An 11395-nucleotide genomic window follows, 5' to 3' on the forward strand; every position below is an offset into this window, starting at 1 on the left:
GCAGCCAAAGCCAGCAAAACAGGAAATCCGCCAAACAGGCTTGCGAATATAGAATGAAAGAACGCAGGGATAATACCAAATACTTTTTCAAACGTAGTCACGAGACCACTGCTAACCAATTTAAAAAAATGTGCTAGGCCGGTTGTGGAGGAGGCATTGAAGATTTGATGAACCAGCTCGGAGAAATGAAATGGCAAATCAGTATTTAAAAGTGCCTGCACCTCTGTGCGTGTGTTAGCTATGTGAAGGACATAAGTTTCGCGGGAAGAGCTCAGGGCCACTTCTTTTTGAGACAAAAGGGCTCCTATTCAGCTCAAACCATTGAACTCCGTTCTCAAGGTTGGTATTCTTGGCCAAATGGAAACATCTGAATTCTCATGCCTGGGTGGATATAACACGTTCTTGCAACACACCACCCTTTCTGATACAGTAACCACATATGCGATACCGACCATTAACCCACAACACAGTTCGTTATTCAAAAGTAAATAACTACCGTTGGACAATAATGTGAAGGTGGGAACTATTGCAGGAACCGGTGTCCCCTTCAAAACACAGGCCAAATTAGGCTTGTCCTGATTACAAGAACCATGCAACTGGATGTGTCTGCATATTAGTGAGCGGTCAGGCGACTGTGTACATTCTTCACCATTCAGATTCACTTCATTCCCCTCCTTTAGGCATCTGTATGTGTATGGTAAAGACCATGTCTCATGGAGGAAAGCACTGCCTAATGGTTCATATCGCCCTATAGCTATATATTTCATACAGTTTGTAAATTTATACAGAGCAAAAGGTAAGGTAATAATACCATGGATAAGCCATGTAGCAGCAGTCACCTCAGCCACAGAAAAGGGCAAGGATTCTAATTTTTCAATGTGTAATATAGAAAACGATGCATCTCTCATTGAAAGCATGCGCTGTTTTTCAGTCAAATTAAATGGGGCAAATTGTGATGAGACGTTCATATAACTCCAAGGCACTCGACCAGACTTCAGAGTCTGTAGTGTCCAAGCAAACTGCATCACAGAACGCAATTGATTTTGACCATGATATAACACGGACACTTCATCATGTACAATGTCAACAACAGAAGACACAATATTGTTCAACGTGTAAATTCGGGAAGAAAGCGTGTTAATACTGTTATCGACAACTGCAAGCACTTTTTCTAAATTAGCTTGATCAATAGCCCTCAGGCGCTTAGCAGCCTCAATTTGAGAAACTTTCCAAATTTCATTGTAAATCGCATAAAGCCACCGTTTAGATCTACCTTTAGCTGGGCCTTTTATAAAATCGTTCAAATCCACATTATCATTTAATTGAGACAGATGTAGTTTAACTGCAGCTAATGTGGAATGTTGCAACCAATTCTGACACAGCTTCCCCACCGAATAAGTTGTGACAGTATAATCTTCTTCAAAACGGGGATCAGGTCTGACTTCTGTGAACCCTTCAGCCAAACCCAGAAAACGACGTTGGCAAGAATCAGCACTCCTATGCCACATCAGCCAACCCTTGGAATCCAAACTGGAAACGTTAAAGGATGAATTGTGCAATAGAGCTTGCAACTCATGAATGGACAATTCAGTATAATTACCCCAACCTGAATATTCCTCTAAATCTGGGATGGTCGGTGTATTTAATTTTTTAGAAGTAGCCAATCCAAAGCATGTTGTTTGGAAAATGGATGAATTTAAAAACAACATGTGATTCGGGATGGAACATGCATGGTGCAAAGCCTCAGTGCCTTGTACCTGCCAATCCTTGGTACCCCAACCCGATTTAAGGTCAATTGTTCCTTTCCAAAACTCGTAGCCATCTACAGCCAACCTGTCTAGAAAGGACTTTGAATACAGCAATTTTGTATCGGTAAGTCTAACTTTGGACATGGACTTTTGTGTCATTTTGAAATAAAATGACTCAGGATTCGATTGATTAAAGTCTGTGAAATAAGTGTACTTTCTCAGAAACGTATTGGAGCTGCCACCTAATGGAGCAGGGCAATGTTCCCATTGTGTATAATTTACAGCAACCCTCCTTGAATTTGTCTTATGCAAAAAATGATTACCATAATGTTGAAAACAAAACAAATCACCATAATTAATAGAATCTAAATAAAGATCCTCAGCATCGAAGGCTGCATAGTATTTCAAATCAGAGAATAATGCTTCTACGGCCTGAATATCCCAATCATCAGAACGTATATTTTGTTTAATCACATCTCCCATGTTTACTCTAAGCACATTTGGAACATTAATCACTTCAGTGGGCCCATGTATCTGAAACCTAACCGCATCCCACACAATCCCATCAAGGACAGGCCAAGCAGTAATGTTAACTGTATTTAAGTTTCGTTTCAGTCTGTGCGCTGAATGTGAAGAGGAAAGAGGGGCCAATGTTCCATTAAGGTACCGAATTCCTGTTCTTTCTTTAACGTAGTGACCATCGATCAGGCGGAAAAAATAAAACACAAAACCAATTGACATAAAAAGGTAAAATGAAAATAGGATCAACCAAATGTATGTCCAAGGGGGAATTAAAAAATGTTTTTTAAACAACATGGCATATTTTGCAATAGTTGAGGGTTTCTTTGAAGGTTCCGAAACAGAGTCAAAAGAGAATCTGGACTGGTCGGCCAAACGAGTCTGCAAATCAGGCATCGATAAATCAGCAGGATAGTTGTAGTTCAACTCATCAATGTTAGTTACAGGAATAGTATTTAATAAAGGACTGGATATGGCAGGCATCTCGAGGGACACCTCCTGTTCTGCACCAGATGTAATAGCCAGCACAGAGTGCCTCACCATGGAAGGACAGGATACAGCCGGTGTCATGCTATGAAGAATCGGCCACCCTGTGTGACTTGACATTGTCAATAGAAATAAATCTGTTTTCCTTACGACCTGGAAGTGGTGGTAAAATGACTGTTCTCGTGCCCTTCACTCAAAGAACTCGAACCGGTGCACGATATGAGGGACCAAACTCTTTCTTGTTATCGATCTTCTCTCGAACCAGTTCTCCAACTGCTACTAAGATGTATTTGTATGCAGTATCAGAAGAAAATGGACCGCAGTGATCCAAATAAACGTATCCAAGCGGTTTATTCGAGATGTACAACTGTGTCTGAGGCGGACACGCAGCAGACGAAGGTTTAATCTGCTGGCAAATGTCACATTGAAGGACATAATCGCGCGTCTGTTTGTACAGTCCCCGCCACCAGAACCTTTATTGTAGCTGAGTTACAGTGGCTGAGACGCCCGCATGCGCAGACGCCACTCCTTCATGAGCCGCTGCAATCAAAGTAGCCCTGCGATCCGAGTTGGGAACTAGACGTTCCCCAACATCAGGAATTTTCACATAAGGAACCTTATCGGGACTTAAGTGGTATGTGTATTTAGAAGGGAACCCCGCAGGATATTTACTTCCCTTCTCTGTCGCAGCAACAGCTGCCAAGATGTCATCATCTATTTTGCTTTTGGACCTCGTGACTGCTGCAACTAAGTATTTTGATACCGCTGACTTCGCTGCTTCATCAGCAAGCGAATTGCCAACAGCGTGGACCCCCACGCGCTGATGGCCGAGAGTATGAATCACAAACACGAGTGGCAACTTCTCTTTAAGTTCCGCCACTCGGACACAGATCATTTTATGTTTTATTGTGCTACCTTTGGAATCACGAAACTCATTCTGAATCCAAAAGAACAAGTTTTCATTGTAAGACTGGACACAGTAGTAAGAGTCACTTACGATCAAAGTCGTCACACTTGGATCTGCGTACTCCAATGTGAGCATCAGAGCACGAAGCTCAGCTAATTGTGCGGTGCAGTCCCCAAGCGTCTGCGTGTACACGACACTGGACTTGAACTCGTCGTTCACCATGGCACCGACCACAATAGCGGATGCGGAAACGTAGGCATGTTTAGAGCCATGCGCAACCTGCGCCGAACCATCAGTGTAAATGATGCAATGGAAATCCTCCAACGGCCGCATTGCTAAAGGAGCAGGATGAACAAATTCATACTGTAAATACTCCTGCGACCGTAAAGTGGCGTCAAAAATAAACGTGACATCCTGTGACGTCAAGGATGTAGCCCATTGAATCCACCGAGGGTGCAAAGCTTTGGAATTAGGTACACTGGCTTTCGTAACCGCCTCCAAGGCAGGACACGGGGTAACAACCAACATGCGTTTTCCTTGTGACAGGGCACGTTCCTTAAGAATTGCCATCTGTACTGCAGTTAGAACTTTCTCCACAGTGGAAAAACGCAATTCAGCCGAAGTGTACAAGTGCGACTTGTAAGCAATAGGTACTGTATCTCCTTCATTAAAAGTCAGGTACGTGAAACCCACCGCCCCAGGGATAATTCTTATCACCAGGTTGGTCTGGTTATCACGAGTCTGTAAGTATTCAGAAGCGAGCAAATCAGCCTGCAAGGATTGCAGAATGGCTGAATGCTCAGGCAGCCAGCATGATTTGGAAAAAGATGGTTGTATCAAAGCATACAAAGGCTTGATACACTGGGCATATTCCGGAATGTAAGTCCTCCCGAAATTCAAAAAACCCAGCAAAGATTGTAATTTTTTCAGTGTTGTCGGAGAGCGCAATTGTGTGCATTTCTCCAGGAAGTGAGGTGCTAACCCTTTTCCCTCGTTGTTAAGCTCGTAACCGAGAAACAACACTGTGTACTCTGCAATGTGCGACTTTGCAAAGTTAAACTTGTAACCAATGTCAGCAAAGTTACAAATTATGCTATTTACTCGACACAGATGCTCCCAAAGATCGTCGTCTGTGAGATAAATGTCATCCACATACGAACAAGCAACCGGGTCGATTCCCTCCAGAAGAGAGACAATGCGTGCGGAGAATACTCCAGGACTGTTTTTATAGCCCATTGGGAGACGCCGAAACATTTTTTGCACACCGCCGCATGTAAAACTGGTCCATTGGGAACTTAGACCGTCTAATCCATGTGCATAAAAACCATTGGAAATGTCGAGCGTGGTTTTGAACCGTTTACGCTCAAGACTATTCACTAAAGCAGAGCCATGAGTATTTTGTACTGCACAGTTACGGCAATGCGAGTTTAAATGCCTATAATCCAAAACCAAACGATATGAGCCGTCCGGCTTGTTTACAGTAAAAAGGGGGTTATTCATCGGTGACACACACGTTTCAATTACACCTTGATATTCCAATTGTTCAAGGATAGCCGCGACTGAAGCTTTGGCTTCACGCCGTATGGGATATTGAGGTTGAGGCTGCGGCTGAGACCGCAAAGGAATCTCGTGGCTTGGAGACAATTTATCCCAGCCACACTGATTGCGGTACACAGCCGGCGCAAGCGCCAGAGCCCACTCTTCTGCAAAATGCAGCGCTTCCACTCTCGGCACTGTGTGCGCGAAACTGGGTAGGATTACCTCCTCCCCTCGCGGAGCTGCGAGAACAAAATGTGGGGGCCAGTCAGCCTCCGAAAGCAAAATGTCATACGTAGACGAGAGATTTTCCCAAAATACCCCTTTTACAGTTCGCTGCATGTCACCTTCAATTAACAGGACAATTTCAAAAAGACGTTCAGGGGGAGCAACATGCGTATCAGCAGTTTCAATCACAACATAAGTATCAGTCGCTGTCACCTTCAACAGTGGACGGAGGGCCTCTCTCACTATGGTAATCTCTGCCGCACTGTCCAACAAGGTCAGAGCCCACGTCAGATTCCGAAGCCGCGTTCTCACTATCTGGGGCATAACGATGCGCTGTCAGGGCGGCGACTTTCTTCGTGGCAAACTGTGGTCTCTTGGGCGTAGCGCCTTCCTGCTGCTCTCCACCGTTACGCGGGCGGGGCTGACCACGTCCTTGCTGGCCACCCCGGCCCCTGCCGCCCCCTCCACCACCGGTTGACGGAGCCGATGAGTCCTGAAAGGAACGAGGAGAGCGTTGGTCAGAAGCCTGAAACCTCTCAGGCGATTTAATCATCGCGCGGTCGCGCAAATCATAAACACGATCCGACTGCGCAGGCAACGGAGACGCAGGAGCAGAAACCTGTGTTTGTTGTTGTTGTTGCTTACCCTGATTCTGCTTTTTAGGCCAATTGTGTTTTTTGGACTTAGGTTGACCACTAGTTTCCGAAGACTGACCCTGGGGCTGCTTTTTCTCTTTATCAGGAAAAGCCTTAAGCCCCTTTGCATTGCGGCCAACCGTTTTATAAGCAGCCACAATAATCCTTGCCAACTGTCGGGGTCTCTCGGCCTCGGGAATCAACGCCAAAGCGTTAGCAACCTGAAAGTTCACTGCATCTCCCTTGACATTTGCAAGGATCAGATCGCAAACTACATCAAAGGAGCCACACAGGCGCATACCCAATTCGACCGCCGACTCCGGTCCGTGTTCATCCTGAACACGTTTAAGGACCGCACCCAGATTGGTCACAGACGGGGTGCCGTAGCACCTCGAATAGACCGCTGCATAAGTCTTACCCCAGGTCTCACAGTCAACAAGCTCAGGTGCCAAATCTTTCGGTAAACTTAGTGTAAGAATCCGGTGCTTATCACCGGGATTCGTATTAGGAAACACAGCTTCCAGCTGGCCGAATTTCTCTGCAAGCCAGAACGGAAAATCATCCTTGTCCTGCGGCTTTTTGCCCATCACGGAATTCACCATGACAGGATGGATTTTCAAACCAGCCTGTTCTGCACGAAGCTGTGCACCCCTAGGGGCTACGTCTTGAACATTACGGCTAGTGTAATGAACAAGCGCTCTAATCACTGCCACTGCGACTTCATGAAGTTGCCGCAGATCAGCTATGCCACAAGTGGCTCGATTAGGGTGAGGAGTGAATCCAGCCAAAGCGGGCCAAGGTGTGCCCGGAATGGACAAAGGACCCAACCTCGGAGCGGTCAAAGCGTGTGGTTGGGCGCCACCAAACCAAACTCCAAGCTGCCAAGCGTCAATAGGAACCTCCAGTGCTCTGTACGGAGCATACGCAGCCGGTACAGCCGTAGCAGTGTAGGTGTGGAAAACACCAGAATTAGCGTTCACCGCCGGAAATATCACCCACGAATAAAACAGTTCGTACGGGTAAGCATGTTCCGCACTCACCACTAGAACAACAGCCAAGCCTTCCATAGGGACATTATAAGCCCGCAAATGGTCACGCACCGCAATGCGACTATGGGGCGGGATGTCCACGGCTTGTGCCATGTCAGCACAGGAGAGTGAAAAAACAAAGTTTACTTTGTAGCACAACTGGGTAGTAATTCAATGAAACCGTTTTTAGATAGATTCAAGCTTGAAAAAGACCTATTTCAAAAATAGGTAGGTTTTTCCGACACTGCCGTTTTCCGGAAACGTTAATGAAGGGGTTAAGGTTTGAATGATATACTACTCGAGTGTCATGATATAAGGCCAACAACGTATGGGCACCATGTCGCAGGGTTTCCGTTCTCCCACAGAACTGTGCACAGAGATCTAGAACCTGGGTGAGTTAGGGTGACCCAAAACTCACCTTTGTTTCAGAAATCGCCTTACCAAGCTAGCTACAGTGTCTCATCGGTAGTAATTACTTCCCAATGACTTAGACAATCCAGAACATGAACTTAGGGTACCTCAGGTATCGTGGAACACATGAACACTCTTTCGTTATATAATCATTACAAACCGAAACTGGGAGGCAAAGAACACACGTGCAAGTTTGAAATGTTTATTTTTCAATGCAAAGTTCTCAAATGCAGTATCTTGTATATTACCAACATAAATATTATAAAGAGCAGAGTTAGCAGCATAGTCACTAATCCATAATAAGCAAAAGGTAATAGCATGTTATGATGCAAAAATCTATAGAATTCTGTTTCACCTATATTTCGCGCACCCTAATTAGCATATTATATTATATCTAAGAAGGTCTCGTTTGGGTTCTAGCAGGGCGGGCCTATACCTCTAATTCTCAGAAGGAGTAGATCACATCAACAGCTACCAGCTCTCTGCATGCGAAGCATCAAGTGTGTTGATTCATTCCCTGTAACTCTATCTTAAACCCGCGTAGAGCCCAATGTTGGCAGCAACATTATTTGTGTTATGTCTAATGTAGTGCGAGGATCAGGCTTTCAGCAACCTTGTGTTAGGTTATTCTTAGAGGGTGCAGTTCTCAGTGTGCAGACAGTTGTACCAAGCACGACTGATATCAGAGCAATAACATATTATTCTCAAATAAATCACATCTTTCGTCTAGGTTGAAAGCTACAATAACAATTAGGCGTTGTGTGCAAACTGAAGCCGAAGGAAAATATGTCGTTTAAACATTTAATAAACTCATGCTAACTTAACAAAATATATAATAACGCAGTAACCATATGACAGGAAAGACATGTTGTAAGTGTTACATGCCCAGGTAGTGAAAAGTCTTACATTCATTTTCACTACTGTAAGGCCTTCCTCTCCCATTGGATAACATTGGAATTACCCTATTAAATTTAATAAGTGATAAATTCCAGATTGGGACAGGTAGCCAGTTCATGTTTGGTGTCTTTAGAATTGTAATGAAAAATCCTCTCATGGTAAAGTCAGATTTTTAATTACAATTTTGAATATGCTGCATTTAGAAAGTTGGCATTTTCTTGCCTTAGCCATTTAGTGTCTACAGTCTGTCTCTGGTTTGCATGACTGACAGTAGTTTGCAGTTGGCCGCTGTGTATTCCTTTTAGACAGCCTCACACAATAGAGAGCTTAGGTTTGCCTAGATGGGCCATCACTGGCAGGATGGGAGGGCGGAGCTGGTCACAACCCTACTTACACATGAATAGGCTGTGTCCTGCCTCCACACAAATTGCTGCATGATTCCTGGAGCCTGGAGCCAGGGCAGAAGAGGCACCTGAGAACTTCAAAGGGAATTCTCTATACGTTTCTCCCACTTCAAAGAAAGCACCAGGAATAAATATTGGACCTCAATCACCAACTCTTCAGTATGCCCCTGAGCCTGTGGATACTACAGAAGAAAGACTGAAGTGCTGCTTTGCTACAGGAAAGACTGCCAGTCTGTGGCCCTACTACTCTGTTGCTATGCTGCCTTCCTTGATAAGAAGGAAGATTGGAGATGCACCCTTCATCCTAGGTGCTAGAAGGGCCACTTGACCTCCTGTTTTGAGGGACAGGGGCTCCAGCCCTATCCGCCCGCAATGTCGATAGGATCTTCACACTGCAGCAACAACAATCTCGACGCCTGACTGCTCTTCATGCTACTTCAGTGGGCACACGTACTTTCTCCCTGTATCCCGTGGTAACTTTGTCAGCAGGACTAAGTTGGTCCCGGTATCCGACCCGCACTCCATCGTGGTAAGCATGAACTTTCTCCTAGTGTCACATGATCAGATAGCAGTGAATGGCACTTTGGATTTTTGGTGCTATTTTAACTCTAATTAAAAAAAATCATAATTCTGGTTCTACTGATTGGATATTTGTCATTTTGGTGTCAAAAATATTTATTACATTTCGCTCTATTTGTCTGAATTGGTGTGAGATTTTTCTTGTGTTGTGTTTACACTTTATTACTGTTTGAAGTGCTGCATAACTACTTTACACATTAACTCTAAGTTATGCCTGACTGCTCTATGCCAAGCTACCAGAGAGTTGGGCACAGGTTAATTTGGGGTTTGTTTCACCCGACAAGGATTGTGGTTGCTGCTTGAGTAGGGTTTCACAACCTACCCGTCAACCAGTACCCCGATTTCTTACACTGCTTTTGGGTGGGACTACCAAGTGTTTATTATAATTAATTAAGATTGTTTGGAGGAGAAATGCTTTTTCTAAGGGTGATGATTTTAAAGGGTTTTTTTCTCTAGGTATTTGATTTTAAAAATGTATGAAAGAATACAAATCTTTAAGATGTGCTTGTAGGTCTGATAGACAAGAACTATTGAACTCTGATAAGACACACTAGATGGAGATTATGCAATTACAGTTTTCAGACTTTTTTGTGGGAGTGGTGCTATAAAAAACTATTCAATTTAAATTTCTTATAACTAACATACCACCCAGGAATATCCACTGTTTACTGCTTCTTCGTCATCTGTTATCTTCCCTTCGTAAGGTCCAAAATGAACACCTTTATCAAAAGTTGAAAATTCACACCAAACACCAAGACCAGCAAATGGAATACTTGAAGTTCCGATCCTGAGACCATGAGGTAAAGTGAGAGCTGATCTATTGAGTTGTTCTCGATCAACTGGTGTGTCTTTGATAAAAACTGGAGGACCATGAATGGAACATTCATCAAGAAAAAACATCTGGCATGCTTCACAAACTATAGTAGGAAAAAAAGAAACAGAAAATTGTTAAGTTATTTCTAAAAATATATTTGGATCATTATATTCAGGAAGTTAAAAAATATTTGCTCAACTTCTTAAAACTTTGCTACTGCTCACTATAAAGCAAACGTGTTTAAATGCAAGCTGACAGGAAATAAAACCATGATTATTATCCCGGGATCCGACTCACACTTTATATATTGTTATTAGTTTAAATTAATACATTAAATATAGCAATTCTATGTCAGGACCAGAGGTGAGGATTATGCTATCGCTCTCTTTGCTTTCATTCACAGCAGCCATTCCAAAAGACAGTTCCCATGAATCATCTGGAATTTAGTTAACACAAACAACAGACAACATTATTAACAGTCCATGTACATCCAGTCAGGAGACAGCGTCTGTAACATAGTCCTCTGCTCCTGTCAGTAGTGCCTCATTCTTCGCTGCTCACAGCCAAGATAAGTCACTACTTTCCTTCTTGTGCTTTCATGCCTTAGAACTGTGTTGTTTTTCCTTTTAATGCTTGATATTGACTTTTTTGTATGTGGAGCTTTGTGGTGCTAGTTTGATTGTTAGGCCGCGGGACCACTTCATGCTCCTACGCGGCTGGCACTTTTGCGGTGTTGGCAGAGTGGGGAAGAGTCCTCATCTCACAAGGTAGCGCTGCGATGACGCAGCTGCCCTTTGGCTCTGCGATGTGTGATTTCAATGGCTCTATCAAAACGGGTCTAGAATCGCACGCCTCTGCCTGTCTCTGCCACCACCTGAAAAGAGACGCCCCCTCACATCGAGGTCTGTACAGGCGGTAATACCTGAATTTACTGACATTGACACCCTGGGAGATCACAGGGTTGGTATTGTGTGTGAGAAAGTACACCCCACAACCCTCCCCACGGGCACAGTAATCCCTCTTTTCTGGCTGTGACTGCTAAGGGGAACACCCTCCCAGTTAGGTTCTGGCCCCATTTAAATTGCCAACAGCACAGAGGAGCTTGTGTTCTTTGGGATAGACCGATAAAATTGTGAGGTCCCGCCCACCCATAATATGCTGGCCCCCAGCTCCAAATTTTCAGCTCCCCAAGATGCCACTCCC

General features: G+C 44.1%; 1 protein-coding gene across 1 annotated transcript in view; it reads right to left on the reverse strand.

The window, feature by feature from the left end:
* LOC147728108 (histone-lysine N-methyltransferase PRDM7-like) overlaps nt 1-11130 on the reverse strand; it is a 679729-nt gene extending 668599 nt beyond the window's left edge. Inside the window, exons 1-2 of the mRNA XM_086963731.1 lie at nt 11115-11130; nt 10024-10295 (exon numbers count right to left, since the gene is read on the reverse strand). Of these exons, the coding sequence (XP_086819857.1) occupies nt 10024-10295; nt 11115-11130 (288 nt within the window). The remainder of the gene's footprint in view (nt 1-10023; nt 10296-11114) is intronic.
* Between the last annotated feature and the right edge of the window lie 265 nt (nt 11131-11395).

The sequence above is a fragment of the Lissotriton vulgaris genome, chromosome 3_1 (assembly GCF_964263255.1).
Source record: "Lissotriton vulgaris chromosome 3_1, aLisVul1.2, whole genome shotgun sequence".
In the NCBI taxonomy this organism is placed as follows: Eukaryota; Metazoa; Chordata; class Amphibia; order Caudata; family Salamandridae; genus Lissotriton; species Lissotriton vulgaris.